Genomic DNA, 16239 nt, shown 5'->3' on the forward strand with positions numbered 1-16239 from the left:
TCACATGGAATCCTGCAGTGTAACGTTAGCAGTCACTGACGCGGATATGACAACCGCAGCCAAATAACGCAACAATATGAGTCTGTGTTTTCATTTTAATTAGATAGTTGTTTCGTTTAATCCAAATCTTCTCGTAGTTGCTGGTTTTTGAAGACGAATGATGGGAGATTTGAGTTTTTGTTTACAAGTCATTGTTTCTGTAAGTACACTACTCATATGCAAATTAGAGGTCTATAGTTTGCATTCTTAATTAAATGTCTTTTGTTTATTTGTTTATAATCAGATGCTTTTAACTGGCTGTCTGAGCCGATCCAGCACAGGTAATGTGGCTTTCCTCGACGCACCTGATGCGCCAGTCTCCAATTGTCCTTTACGCGTTCAGTACACCTGTTATGAGTCGTCCGAAGTACACGTTCAGGTTCTGGTTTCTTTTGATACTGGATCTACCTCAGTTGTTTTTCACAAATACTGGACCTGCGAGCCCGGACGTGTCAGAACCCGAGTGGTGATCGTGAGTTTTCCTGACTGGCTTGTGTACCGACCCGATTGGATAATACGCAGTTCTGACTGGGTTCTCAGCTGTTTATTGCGTGGCTGGATCGGCCCTGAGGAATCCATCGGACCGGGCAGGTTTTCTCGAGCCAGTGTCACGATTCCCCTCGATATTCACTCACCGCTGAGTCGACCCTTCAAACAACACCTGCTTTGTGCCAACTGGGACACAGATCTGCTCTGGAGAGTCAGGAGAGATGGCATGCAACAGTGCGCAGAAGAAAATGGTATTATATTATATTATATTATATTATATTATATTATATTATATTATATTATATTATATTATATTATATTATATTATATTATATTATATTATATTATACACAAAATATAATATAATATCACATATATAAAATGCATCAATGGCACAACAATTTCCCTTTTTATTATTTTTATTTGCAAGTTTAACCATTAAAAGTGCATGTAAATGTATCTTTATCTCTTTTCTTTACCCTTAAGAGGTGACATCTTTTCTTTCCACATTGTATGCCTCTACTGGTGAGCATTATGGTATCATTAAAACCCTCGAGCCATTCAGAAATGAAGTTTTGGAAGGGCTGAGAATCAAATCCATCTATTACCCCTGGTGAGAGCTTCTACTTATTTGGCAACCAGGCTTATGTTTACTCATTTAATTCACAGAATAACTGAGTTATTGATGATTCTGACTCTTTAGGTGTGCCGTTTCTTTCTGGGTTTTGTTGACAAAACCTTGCAGTAACCGTTTATGTGGACTGCTGCACCACATTGATGTGAAAAATAATTATGCCACCCCTACCTTGTTCCTCACTGACATTGGTAAGACTGTAACAATCTCAGACCATTCTCACTCATTTCTCAATCAGTTACCTTAATTATTTTTGTCTGATTCGTTCAGGTAAGATTCACATCCAGGTGCATGGAGAAGCCGGGCATTCATCAGCGTTTCTTTCATCGTTTAAGGTTCCTCTTCATCAGTGGTGTCGCATCAACCTGGAGATTCTGGGACGAATGGTGAGATTGTGACTTTATGCATAAATTTGTGATGATCACATGGTACTGAATGAGGTTTTGAAAATAGTTAATCGTAAATATACCTTGGTCAGCAAATGAATAAAAGTGCAATGATATCTTATTCTTATATCTTATGTTATGTATCTGAGGGAAATAAATCATTTTTTAGGACAGTAGTAATAGTCCCTTTTTTCAAAATACTATATATATATATATATATATATAAGAAACATTTAATGTGTACAATTGTACAAAATATTTGTGTACAATATTTTTTTTCAGGATTATTTGATGAATAGAAAGTTTAAAAGAACAGTGTTTATCTGAAATCTAATCTTTTGTAACATTATAAATGTCTTTACTGCCACTTTTGATTGATTTAATGCATCCTTGCTGAATAAAAGTATTAATTTCTTTAATTTCTTTTCAAAAAAATAAAAATAAAAATTCTTACTGACCCCAAACTTTTGAACGGTAGTGTATAATGCTACAGAAGCTTTGTATTTCAGATAAATGCTGTTCTTTTGAACTTTCTATTCATCAAGGAATCCTGAAAAAAAAAGTACACAACTGTTTTCAACATTGAAAATAATCATAAATGTTTATTGAGCAGCAAATCAGCATATTAGAATGATTTCTGAAGGATCATGTGACACTGAAGACTGGAGTAATGATGCTGAAAATTCAGCTTTGCATCACAGGGATAAATTACTTTGTCAAATATATTTAAATAGTACACAGTTATTTTAAATTGTAATAATTTTTCACAATATTACTGTTTTTTACTGTATTTTTAATTAAATAAATGTAGCCTTGGTGAGCAGACGAAACTTCTTTTTAAAAACATTAAAAATCTTAGTGGTTCCAAACGTTTGGACTGTACTGTATGTATATATATATATATATATATATATATATATATATATATATATATATATATATATATATATATATATATATTATATATACACACACATACAGCTATGGAAAAAATTAAGAGACCACTCTAAGTTCAGAAATCAATGTTAAGTGGTCTCTTAATTTTTTCCATAGCTGTATATATATATAAAATAAATAAATATAAATTACACACTTTTTTTTTACTTATTTTATTATATATAATGGTCAATTACAACATTTGTATACCTTCCTACTGTAGTTTGGCTCACTATTGTAGTGCAAACTGCTTCTGTTCTTTCATATTTAAAATATATATTCTTATATTTTCCTCTCCTGTAGGCAAAAGTTTCTATTGCATGTACTGACGGACAGCAGAAATTTGCTATGAAAGCTGATGAGCACATGTAAGAATCTTCTTTTAAAGCAATAATATTTAAGTTTCACAGTAGTTGCTATAAAAATACCTGGTGTTTTGTGCAGATTTGGCATAAACGTCATGTTGGATGACACGCATGGCTATTTTGTGCTTGGTGGAGGTAAATTCATACAGGGGATTGAAGGATATTATGGACCGACTACATTCTATCGCACACAGGGGCTCCCAGCTGACCCGGTAAAATATGATCATTTTTATATTACTTAAAGATTATTTTAACCAACATGACTTATATGGTGTATACAGTTGTTGCATTCCCTTGAAATTGAGCCCAGGATTTTGGCGTTGCTTTAGTGTCATGCTGATTCCCTGGATTAAGCATAGTTATGTTTTATATATCTTCACAGGATGAGATTCACCTTCCTCATGTATTATCAAAGGTGAATATAACTGGATGGTTCCAGTCTTGTCAAAATTTCAAATCCGAGCTTTTCCTCTCTGTGCCAAGTCACTCTCTTACTTTAAAGAGACTATCAGGTAAGTACCACAGATGTCCACTAGCTAGTGCTAGAGTTGAAATATGTATTGTTGTCATTATCAGTATTATCATTATCAGTTATGTATGTATTTATGTATGTTCACATCCAGACAGCTGTTTGGACACATACACAGAGCTGCTGCTGCTGAATCACAGTACAGTGAACTCAACAGAGCAATGTATGTTCTTTGAATCGGAGACGAATCCTTACAGACGCCAAGTTGCACAGTTGACCAAACTATTGTCACAGAAATATGGTAAGATTATATATGTTATTTATTATACAAGTCTTATACATTGATCAGGTATAACATTATGAGCACTGACAGGTGAAGTAAATAACACTGATTATCTCTTCATCACGGCACCTGTTAGTGGGTAGGATATATTAGGCAGCAAGTGAACATTTTGTCCTCAAAGTTGATGTGTTAGAAGCAGGAAAAATGGGCAAACGTAAGGATTTAAGCGAGTTTGACAAGGGCCAAATTGTGATGGCTAGACGACTGGGTCAGAGCATCTCCAAAACTGCAGCTCTTGTGGGATGTTCCCGGTCTGCAGTGGTCAGTTTCTATCAAAAGTGGTCCAATAAAGGAACAGTGGTGAACCAGCGACAGGGTCATGGGCGGCCAAGACTCAATGATGCACGTGGGGATTGAAGACACATTGCACCAGGATGCACTATGAGAAGAAAGCAAGCCAGCGAAGGCAGTGTGATCATTTGGGCAATGTTCTGCTGGGAAACTTTGGGTCCTGCCATCCATGTGGATGTTACTTTGACACATACCACCTACCTAAGCATTGCTGCAGAACATGTACACCCTTTCATGGAAACGGTATTCCCTGGTGGCTGTGGCTCTTTCAGCAGGATAATGCGCCCTGCCACAAAGCAAAAATTGTTCAGGAATGGTTTGAGGAGCACAACAATGAGTTTGAGGTGTTGACTTGACCTCCAAATTCCCCAGATCTCAATCCAATGGAGCATCTGTGGGATGTGCTGAACAAACAAGTCCGATCCATGGAGGCTCCACCTCACAACTTACAGGACTTAAAGGATCTGCTGCTAACATCCTGGTGCAGATACCACAGCACACCTTCAGGGGTCTAGAGGAGTCCATGCCTTGACGGGTCAGGGCTGTTTTGGCAGCAAAAGCGGGACCAACACAATATTAAGAAGGTGGTCATAATCTTATGCCTGATCGGTGTATAAGTCATTTTGAAAGACTCGTGTTGGTCCACCTGAAGGACATCACTAGACCCTTGCTAGACCCCCTTCAGTTTGCTTATCAGGCAAACAGGTCTGTGGATGATGCAGTCAACATGGGACCACAATACATACTAGAACAAACCAGGGACTTATGTGAGGATCCTGTTTGTGGACTTCAGCTTGGCCTTCAACACTATCATCCCAAACCTTTTCCTGCCCAAATTAAGTCTGTGCCCTCCTCCTCCATCTGTCAGTGGATTACCAGCTTCCTGATAGACAGGCAGCAACCCTAGATTGGTGGTCCTGGGTACCTCCCACCATCTAACACACCTGATTCAAATCATCAGCTAATTAGCAGAGACTGCAATAGTCGAATTGGGTGAGTCTTATAATGGAGACATACAGAATGTGCAGTTTTGGGGGTTCCCCATGGCAGGTTTGAGAACCACTGCAATAGAGGATGGGGAAAATTCACATCCAGCACCTGCAAAATCTGGTTCTCCCCACTGCTCTTTTCCTTCTACACAAATGACTGCACTTCCAAAGAATCCTGTTAAGCACCACAGTCATTGGCCTTATCCAGGATTTTGATAACTGATGAGTCATATAGAAGAGAAGTTGAACAGCTGGCTGTCTGGTTCAGTCACAACAACCTGGAGCTAAACACACTCAAAACACACACTCAAACACCTCTCCCCCCAACACACACACATTCTGTTTTTCAATCTGACGAATCATGCATTACCGCTATCTACTCTTATGTCACGCATCTTGCTGCTTTACAGTTCACTCAGAAGAAATTGTCTGACGATTATGTAGACTAAAGTACATTCAGGACTGGGTTGATATTTCAGTGACTTTTGCATAGACGGGCATGTTTCTTTGTACTTTTGTGCTTTTATTGTTTCCTCTATTGTAGGCAGGGTGAATGCTACAGCAGTGGGCAGGATGCTGTATGCTCTAGTCCTCCGTAAGATCAGTACAGCTCACAGTGTGAAGGTTATAACCAGGATGATGCCTTTCCTGCTGCATTCTGGCTGCTTAGGAGACTATAGAGCACTACATCTGTCCTCTGTGCTCTACAGCAGTGGAATTGGAGTCGAGAGACAGCCGTACAAGGTGTGTGTTTTGGGGTTATGTGGGGATCAGGTCACTCCAGTATTAATCTTACATTTGTAATTGTAATGTGAACAATTAGCATTGCAGTATAACACAACAAAATGTGAATGAGAATTAGCCGATGGAACCTGATCTGTGGCACTGCAGGCTTGGCTGTTGTCCCTGTTGGCAGCTCAGGAGGACTGGAGATTGGCGCTCCTGCGTTTAGGGCACATGCACCATGTTGGTGACCTGGAGGTGACCCCTGACCGTGACCTTTCCTATGCTTATTACATTAATATTGCAAGACAAACCAGCATGGATCAGAAGAAACCCACCCCACAGCAAGTAAGGGACCTTTTTAAGTAAGGGTAACACTTTATTTTAAGGTGACATAGTTACACGTTACTACATGTACATAATATAGTAATAACAGTAAATTATGTTACAATGTAACAACCTCACCTTAAAATAAAGTGTAACCTTTTTTGTAAAGTCCAGTTACAAACTTTAATGTATAACAAGTCTCACATTTCTACGGAGCCCCTAAAGGGACATTGTGATGGTAATAAAAAGTAGATGGGATTAAAATGTAATATTTTAATGAGTTTGTGTTCTGTGGTGGAAATAATATGAGGTTAGAGGTATAGTATTTATGTTTTCTTGTGAGATAACGCAATAGTTCTTAGTGAAACGCAATACTGCTGAGAGAACGTAATGTTTAATGTACTATGCACTTAGACAATCTGTACTCAACCAGTCTCATTCACACACACACACACACACACACACACACACACACACACACACACACACACACATATATATAATGTGTATATAAATATATATTTTTTATATATTTTTCCTTAAGGGCTCCATAAATTTATCCAGTTTCATGGGGGATAAATTAAGCTGTATTAAATTTTATTTTAACAGATAAAAATGAGGCTGTGAGACGCAACAAAACATTGAAAATGTCTTATCCAGTGGATTTTTATAAAGACCTCTTCTGTAATACCTATATAAGCTCATTATGAAATTAGATTAATTTAAAAATCAGGTTACACTTTATAAAGTGTTTCCAAAAGTCCTTACATGTTTACAGTATGTCCAGTAGTATTCAGTACACTCCTTTTCCACTGTGCAAGGCAATTTCAATGGCTTTCTAAATAACATTTAATCTCCTCTCTAGACGTTTGTTGAGTTAATACGTTTAAATGATGAAGAGACCCTGAGGGCCCAAACCAATGAAAACGACGATCTATTTCACTGGCTAAAGCTGCAGGCACGAAGTGGAGTGGCTGAAGCTGAGGTACTACAATTCACATCCAACAAACAATAAAATGCACAGAATCTTAGTCTTCCATTTTGACGTTTTTCTTCTGTACTGTGAGCATGTTTGGACATGAAAATAGCAACACTCGCTCTTATAGTCTTTCAAGTTGAATTCCACTGTTTGTCTTTGTTCAAATGTTTGAGGTTGGTAAGATTTTTCTATTTTTTGAAAAGCCTCTTATGCTCCACCAAGGACCAAAATCTACAGTAAGAACAGTAATATGAGAATTTAAAATAACACATTTTTTTATTTGAATATTTTAAAATGTAATTGATTTTTGTTTTTTTGATTTAATAGAAAGAACAACATGCATTTAAAATATAAATCTTTTGTAACATCATAATTTCACTTTTAATGCATCCTTTATACTTATTTCAAGTTAATACATCATTGCTGTTTTTTTTATTTATTTATTTATTTATTCAGCAAGCAATGGGTCGTATGTTGTTCTGGGGTCAGCAAGGTGTGTCTCCAGACATCCAGACAGCAGTGAAGCACTATGAAAGAGGAGCCATCAAACTCAATGACCCCGTGTCCATGTACGACTATGCCATTGTGCTCCTTACGGTCAGTGACCTTTATAGCTTTTCTATTTCCGATCTTGTATGCATACCTGAATCATGAAGTATTTGTTCATAATCTAATGTTTCAGAATGTGATGGTTCATAAAGAATATCTGATTTGGCCAGCAGAGGGCAGTCTTGCAAAGCATTTGAAGTCAATACTGCTGAAGAGAAACCTAAACCAAGCGTTACTAAATATCATAATTTCTTGTATGAACAGGGTCAAGGAGTTCCAAAAGATGTTCAGAAAGGTGTTACATTCCTGAAGAAAGCAATAGAACAGGTATTTGTTGCTGGTGTCATATGATTGTTTAGACTGGGGCCAGTTGCATAAACTTAGCCACAATGTAGAAGGATTAGTTCACTTTAAAATGAAAATTAGCCCAAGCTTTATTCACCCTCAAGCCATCCTAAGCGTACTAGACTTACTTCTTTCTGATGAACACAATCCGAGTTATATTAATAAATATACTGATGCATCTGAGCTTTATAATGGCAGTGAATGAATCTCAAGAAAGTACATCCATCCATTATAAGCATACTCCACACTGCTCCGGGGGGTTAATAAAGGCCTTCTGAAGCGAAGCGATGCATTTGTGTAAGGAAAATGTACATATTTAACCAGTTATAAAGTAAAATATCTAGCTTCTGCCAGACTACCTTCCATATTCCACTTATGAAGAAAACATAATGCCTCTCGCAGTTAAAAACACTTAAGCTTCGTCCTACGCCTTTTGAATCCTCAATGTCAGTTATGCTCTCTTCCTAACTTGATTATGGAAGGTGGTCTAGCAGAAGCTATTTTACTTGTTAAATATGGATATTTTTCTTCAGAAGGCCTATTAACCTCCCAGAGCTGTGTGGAGTATGTTTTGCTTTAGATGGTAGCACTTTCTTCAGCTTCATACTTGTTTCCCATTCACTGCCATTATAAAGCTCGGATGCGTCAGGATATTAATATAACTCCGATTGTGTTCATCAGAAATAAGAAAGTCATATACACCTAGGATGGCTTGAGGGTGAGTAAAGCTTGGGCTAATTTTCATTTTAAAGTGAACTAATCCGTTAAGGAAGACACACACCAAGTCGACGGTTGGCCCTCTGGCAGTTTTTGTTTGTCGGCCGACTAAGTGTTCTCAGTGTGTTCTGCACCGTCGTCTGAAGTTGGTCCTCGTCGCCTTTTTTCAAAATGTTGAATCGGCGTCGGAGCTCGTCGGCCCGTCGGGCCATCTGATCATTCTAATTGGCTGTTCAGATACTGTTCAGGACGTGCTACTTGGCCATCAGCTGTCTAACGTTGGTTTGGTGTGTCAGGCCAACTTTGGACACAGATGCTGCCGACATGAGCCAGTCTGCTTTCATCGCCACAAGTTCGTCTTCGTCTTCGTCGGCTTGGTGTGTTCCAGCATTAGTGTTCACCCAAATATGAAAATTCTGTCATTAAAGGATTAGTTCACTTTCAAATAAAAATGTCCTGATAATTTACTCACCCCCATGTCATTGAAGATGTTCATGTCTTTCTTCAATCGAAAATAAATTAAGGTTTTTGATGAAAACATTCCAGGATTATTCTCCTTATTGGACTTCATTGGCTTCCAAATGGTTGAAGGTCAAAATTACAGTTTCAGTGCAGCTTCAAAGGGCTTTAAACGATACCAGATGTCTTATCTAGCAAAAAGATCGGTCATTTTCGAAAAAAGTTTTTCCAAATCCAAGTGGTTCCGCCAAAACTGCACGGAATGAATGCAGTGGTAGTTCCATTTTTTTACTAAGTAGAAAATTTCATTTGAAAGTGAACTAATCCTTTAATTACTCACCTTCATTCCAAACCCGTAAGACTTTCATTCAACTTCGGAACACAAATGAAGATCTTTTTGATGAAATCTGAGAGCTTTCTGTCCCTTCATAGACAGCTATGCAACTGACACTGATATATATATATATATATATATATATATAGTTAATTATGTCATATTGAACTGCCAGTATTTTGGCTTTAAAAAAATAAACATAGTTTGATTAGTTGATGCACACTGTGTATGTTACTAAATGTAATGGATGCTTGTGTATTTCTTTGCTTTTTTTACTGACATATTGACTTTGTCTCACTCAATAGACAACCTGTAAGTGATTTTACATCCCGCAGGGGTCTGTTCCTGCTCTCACAGCTCTGGGCTGGTACTTTGAGCAGTATGAGAAGGATTACGAGAAGGCGGTACATCTGTGGGAAGAAGCTGATGCCAAAGGTCACCCCGATGCTGCCATGAATTTGGGAGTTTTCCATTCCCAGGGTCTTTATCCTGGAGAACCTGCCGACCAGGTAAATAATCACACGCCGATGTGCTTTTAAACCTATTATATTAATCAAATAAAGACTTGTGATATAGTTTTTCTTTAACTATAATTTTGCTTTTTCATCAGTTTAAGGCATATAAGTACTACTTAAAGTCAGCCCAGAGAGGACTCTTAAACGGTGGCATTGAATTGGCAGATATTTGGATTCATGGGTTACCCGGCCAAGTTGCCCGACGCCCAGCGGACGCTGTTCTGTATGTGACTCAAAATAATATTTTATATCATTATTATTGTAGATATAGACCCAAGCTTTGTCAACCCTTCATGCAACTTAATAAAATTGGCTGAGTGCGCATGTGTTCACTCGATGTGCTACCCATAATCCCCTAGTGGTTAAAGACATTCATTCTTTCTTATGTATCACTAAACTCTTTCTAGTTGACATTTTGCTTTCAAATTAAACTCTCTTTTTGCGTCATTGAATCATTATTTCCTGTCGATCACTACAAAGCTGCTTTGAAACAATCTGTATTGTGCTGTAAAAATAAAGGTGACTTGATAGGATTTTTTCCTCCTTTCTCTTTGGACTTTAGTTGGGTTAAATGGGCATCTGAACAGAATGGATATCTGGGAACAGTCTTGAGGAACGGGCTGAATGCCCATTTCAAAGGAGACTGGTAAACCTTTTTGTTTGAGTGCAGATATTAATGTATAATTATCATAATATTAAATTACAATACGGGTATGCTTTTAGATTTCATTTACATTAGAAAAGGATGTTGCAGAGGATACTTTCTATTGTTTACTTCTCTGTCTCTCTCTCTCTCTCTCTCTCTCTCTTGTATTGTTGCAGGATAATGTCTTTGATTTATTATCTCAGTGCGGCAGAGAGTGGATTTGAAGCTGCTCAGTTTAATGTGGCGTACCTTTGTGAACTCAACTCAGTGAGTCCGTTCTAACACTTGCTTTAGATGCAGATGAACATATTCACTCGATTGGCTTTGATAGATGTTTTATATCTTTTATAGGGCTCTTTGGATCCAGCACTGGTGACTCACTGCATGTTAAGATATTATAATATGTCGATACAGGCTCAAGTTCCAGCTCCTTATGGTAATTATAACAAATATAAGATAAATGCATGTGTGTATTATAAACATACCAAAATTTCATGGAAAGTATTATTGCTTATTTAATTTTTTAAAATACATATTTTTATGTTATGACAAAGTAATTATATAGAGTCTGATCCTTTATATCAAGGCCATAACCATGTCTTGGGGCAGGGGGTCTTTTTTTTTTTTAAGTAAAGAAATGAAATAATTAAAGGATTAAAAGGGATTTAAGGAATAAAGAAACAGTAATAAGAATGGTAAAATAACTTCTAGGTCTAATTGTAGCCTTGTGGTGAAGTAATCCGTTTAAATGGTATTTTATTTATAGATATGCACACATTCACTCTTATTTTTATGTGTAATATATCAAAAACACAAAACGCTTCTTGTCTCAGCACTTTCCATTATGAATGACATGGATCCTGTAAATGGTAACTTTTTAAATGTAATTTCACCATTTTGCATTGAAAATATGCTGAGTAGTTTGCATCACTGTATATTATTGTGGGTTGTTGAAGAAACAATTGTCAAGTATTAAATGTTTAGCTACTTGGATCTTATCACGCACTTTCACTGAAAAAAAAAAAGTGTTGCGTTGGAATTCGCACTTGTCTTCCGCTGTCTTCGGTGAACAGGAAGCCCTGCCTTCTTTTATCTGATTGACTGTCTCAATCATTGACAAGCACTGTTAGACCACTGAGGTAGACCAGCCTTAAAGGGATAGTTCACCCAAAAATGAAAAATGTTGTCATTATTTACTCACCCTTTAAGTAGGGTGAGTAAATAACTAAAGTAACTAAGTAACTTTAAGTAACTAAATCTGTATGAATTTCTTTGTTCTGCTGAACTAAAAGGAAGATATTTGGAAGAATGTCAGTAACCAAACAGATCTTAACCCCCATTTACTACCATAGGAGGAAAAATAAATACTGTGGTAGTCAATGGATCCAAATATCTTCCTTGGAGTTCAGCAGAAAAAAGAAATTCATACAGGTTTGGAACTACTTGAGGGTGAGTAAATGATGTCAGAATTTTTATTTTTGGGAGAAATATACCTTTAAATGTAACTTTTTTTTTTTTTTTTTTTAACTGTTTGTCATCCTTGTCTGTGTGGTTACGGCCCTGCTTTATATTAGATCTGAACAACTGAACATCTTGACAACCCCTGCAGTATAATATAAAAAGAATGTATTGTAGTGTGGGATTCATGGCGCCAGTCATGTGTCTTTACAGTGAGCTGAGGGCAGCTGAGGTTTGACTCGATGTCCTGCGTCAGTGCTTCACTGCATGTGCTCATGCTCCCCGTAGCTTAAGCTTCAGTGTCTGCATGCGGTGATGGATGTTTGTTTCCCTCTCAGCTTTGATCAGAATGGGAGATCTGTTGTATGGTGAACAGGCTTTGGGCAGAAAAGAGGTTTCTGATGCTGCAGAGATGTACAAGCAAGCAGCTCTCAAAAACGAACCACAGGTACCACTGTCAGTAAATGCTCTAACCTTGAATGATCAGGAAATGTATCATTTTATTTAATAATTGAATAATCTGAAGTCTTTATTTGGGGAAAAGATAAGCTCACTCACTCTATTGGTTTGTTTGTTTGTTTGTTCGTACTAACAAATGATGTTTGTTTGTTCTGACACAATTTTATTGATTTCAAACTGCTTTATTTGTATTTCAAAAAGATTCATTCATTCATTCATTCAGAAATATTTATTTTAAGTCTAACATAAATATTTATTTTTATTATTTTAGTCTAACATAAATATTTATTTTTAGTCTAACATAAATATTTATTTTTAGTCTACAGCAATATGTATTTTTATTCTTGTAGTCTAACAGAAATATTTATTTTTAGTCTACAGAAATATGTATTTTTATTCTTGTAGTCTAACAGAAATATTTATTTTTAGTCTAACAGAAATATGTATTTTTTATTATTGTAGTCTAACAGAAATATTTATTTTAGTCTAACAGAAATATTTATTTTTATTATTTTAGTCTAACATAATTATTTATTTTTATTCTAACAGAAATATTTATTTTTAGTCTAACAGAAACATTTAGTTTTATTCTTTTAGTCTAACAGAAATATTTATTTTTATTCTAACCAAAATATTCATTTTTAGTCTAACAGAAATATGTATTTTTATTCTTGTAGTCTAACAGAAATATTTTTATTCTAACAAGCAATGTTTTATTTGTTTGTTCTAAAAAACTTTTTTTTATTTATTCTAACAGCTATATTTGTTTGATTTATCAAGCTATATTTTATTCTAACAAGCTTGATTCAATTTTTTTAACATGTATATATTTAATAGAAATATAACAGAACTAACAGAAATATTTATTTTTAGTCTAACAGAAATATTTATTTTTAGTCTTACAGAAATATTTATTTTTATTCTTGTAGTCTAACAGAAATATTTATTTTTAGTCTAACAGAAATATTTATCTTTAGTCTAACACAAATATGTATTTTTATTATTGTAGTCTAACAGAAATATTTATTTTTAGTCTAACAGAAATATGTATTTTTATTATTGTAGTCTAACAGAAATATTTACTTTTAGTCTAACAGAAATATTTATTTTTAGTCTAATAGAAATATGTATTTTTATTATTGTAGTCTAACAGAAATATTTATTTTTAGTCTAACAGAAATATTTATTTTTATTATTTTAGTCTAACATAATTATTTATTTTTATTCTTTGTCTAACAGAAATATTTATTTTTAGTCTAACAGAAATATTTAGTTTTATTCTTTTAGTCTAACAGAAATATTTATTTTTATTCTAACCAAAATATTCATTTTTAGTCTAACAGAAATATGTATTTTTATTATTGTAGTGTAACAGAAATATTTATTTTTAGTCTAACAGAAATATGTATTTTTTATTATTGTAGTGTAACATAAATATTTATTTTTAGTCTAACAAAAATATTTATTTTTAGTCTAACAGAAATATTTATTTTTATTATTTTAGTCTAATATAATTATTTATTTTTATTCTTTGTCTAACAGAAATATTTATTTTTAGTCTAACAGAAATATTTAGTTTCATCCTTTTAGTCTAACAGAAATATTTATTTTTATTCTAACAAAAATATTCATTTTTAGTCTAACAGAAATAAAGTTTGTTAGAACAAACAAATAAAACATTGCTTGTTAGAATAAAAATATTTCTGTTAGACTACAAGAATAAAAATAAATATTTATTTATTCTAACAGCTATATTTGTTTGATTTATCAAGCTATATTTTATTCTAACAAGCTTGATTCAAGTTTTTGAACATGTATATATTTAATAGAAATATAACAGAACTAACAGAAATATTTATTTTTAGTCTAACAGAAATATTTATTTTTAGTCTACAGCAATATGTATTTTTATTCTTTTAGTCTAACAGAAATATTTATTTTTAGTCTACAGAAATATGTATTTTTTATTATTGTAGTCTAACATAAATATTTATTTTTAGTCTATATATATTTAAGGCTATATTTATGTTTGTTATAATAACAAGCTATATTTATTAATTTGCTTATTCAAACAGATACATTATTATTATTCTAACAAGCTTTTAATAAGCTATCATTTATTCAAATTATTATTTAGTTATATGTTCTAACAGGATTTTAATTTATTTAATTGTTTAGTTTTTTTTGTTTGTTTTGTTTTTTTAATTAATTAATTATTTTGTTTTGTGATGGTGGTGTTTTTTGGGGGTTGTTTTCTCATTATTTTTCACATTTCCATATTCACATTTCTGTCTCCTCAGGGTTGGTATAATCTTGGCCTGCTTGTCCAAAACGGAGAGTCTCTGCCGTTCAGTGTTCTTTCTGAGCTTAACTTGCTACATCTTCACTTAACAGACAGACAGAAGCTTCTCATTACTCTGTACCAAAGGTAAGACAACATCACAATCACGGTAAAACATTCAGACTGCCATTGTCCACTTCAAATGACTTAACTGTACTGTTCTAACAAACTATTACAGTATGTCTTATTCTCTGTCTTTTCCGTAGATGCAGAGAGACTAATATCACCGATGCATACCTGCCATGCACACTGGCACTGTTCAGCGCACACCTACGATCTTTCCAAGTACATCAGGATGCTACTATAAAGGTCTGTGTATTTTTTGATGTTAAAGTACAAAAGTTAACTTATGTCCAAAAGCATACTGTCGCATGGACAATTTAGTGTATTTAAAACGCAAATCAGTCACTCAACAATGAAAAAAGAAAAGAAAGAAACAGCCTGGATGAGCTCCTTGGTTGTTTAATTTGTTTAATAGTGTATAATTGCATGATCACCTCATGGGGACGTTACTGTGTTAACATCATAATGATTCATCTTTTAGATTGTCTAATAATAAGGGACTCATTTTCACAAGTAGATGTTTACGCTATCGTCTTTGTTCCTTTAGCTCATTGCCACAGTTTCAGCAGCAGCAATAGGAACTCTGTCTTTTGCATTCGGACTCTTTAAATGGAGGACAACACCACTCCCCCAAACATCCCAAACATCTGCTTCCAGCCAAACCCAGGGGGAGGAAGAGGAGGAATCCTAACGGAAACTACTAGATAACATTTTATTATTCTTCCATTATTCTCAGTGGATTTCCTCCATACAAAGCACTTGTTAACCTTTGCTTTTTAATAGGAATAACTGGTAACACTTTACTTAAAGTCTTTATATATATTGCATTAAAATAATTTTAATGCATTAATTATGCCTTGTATTGCATTGTATGGTCTTACACAGTTATAATATTTATCTATTCACTTTAGAAAGTATAATGCATTAAAACATGACAACCAATTTCAGATGTAACAAGAAATCTGTAAATATTATAATGCATTTTAACTTTGGTTACAACTATTTATGAAAAGACACATTATGAGTGCCTTTATAATGCGTTATACATAAAGGCTTCAAGTAAAGTGTTAAATCCTTGTTTTGTGTCATTGAGACTAGGGCTGGGTGATATATCGCATGCGATTGTCACGCGCATTTCGTCAGTAAAGCCGGTTCCCTGATTACCGCTAAATCGCCATCACCTGCTTTCAAATGGAGCGGCATTATCGCAATATCGCATTCATTATCGCAGATGAATCACCTTCGATAATGAACGCGATATTGAGTAGCTTATCAGAGAACTACGGCTCTGTTTATTAAATGCTGCTCCATTTGAAAGCAGGTAATTGTGATTTAGCGGTAATCAGGGAACCGGCTTTACTGACGAAATGCACGTGACAATTG

At 34.7% G+C, this 16239-nt stretch overlaps 1 protein-coding gene across 1 annotated transcript; it reads left to right on the forward strand.

The window, feature by feature from the left end:
- On the forward strand, positions 1 to 16200 carry si:dkey-24p1.6 (protein sel-1 homolog 3). The gene is made up of 23 exons (XM_067365395.1): positions 1 to 199; positions 284 to 779; positions 1015 to 1141; positions 1232 to 1353; positions 1433 to 1548; positions 2788 to 2852; positions 2929 to 3061; positions 3232 to 3361; positions 3473 to 3619; positions 5486 to 5685; positions 5833 to 6012; positions 6857 to 6976; positions 7427 to 7567; positions 7784 to 7846; positions 9710 to 9883; positions 9985 to 10112; positions 10452 to 10535; positions 10712 to 10802; positions 10887 to 10971; positions 12332 to 12441; positions 14753 to 14880; positions 15000 to 15102; positions 15404 to 16200. The coding sequence occupies exons 1-23, from the start codon at positions 158 to 160 to the stop codon at positions 15545 to 15547; spliced, it is 3129 nt and encodes a 1042-aa protein (XP_067221496.1). The 5' UTR covers positions 1 to 157; the 3' UTR covers positions 15548 to 16200.
- Positions 16201 to 16239: the final 39 nt, after the last annotated feature.

The sequence above is a fragment of the Chanodichthys erythropterus genome, chromosome 17 (assembly GCF_024489055.1).
Source record: "Chanodichthys erythropterus isolate Z2021 chromosome 17, ASM2448905v1, whole genome shotgun sequence".
Lineage (NCBI taxonomy): Eukaryota > Metazoa > Chordata > Actinopteri > Cypriniformes > Xenocyprididae > Chanodichthys > Chanodichthys erythropterus.

Coding starts and splice junctions, on each gene's coding strand:
- si:dkey-24p1.6 (XM_067365395.1), top strand. CDS start 158: ATGATGGGAGATTTGAGTTTTTGTTTACAAGTCATTGTTTCT. Junction 10,803..10,886: donor ACCTTTGTGAACTCAACTCA/GTGAGTCCGTTC, acceptor TATCTTTTATAG/GGCTCTTTGGATCCAGCACT. Junction 15,103..15,403: donor ATCAGGATGCTACTATAAAG/GTCTGTGTATTT, acceptor TTGTTCCTTTAG/CTCATTGCCACAGTTTCAGC.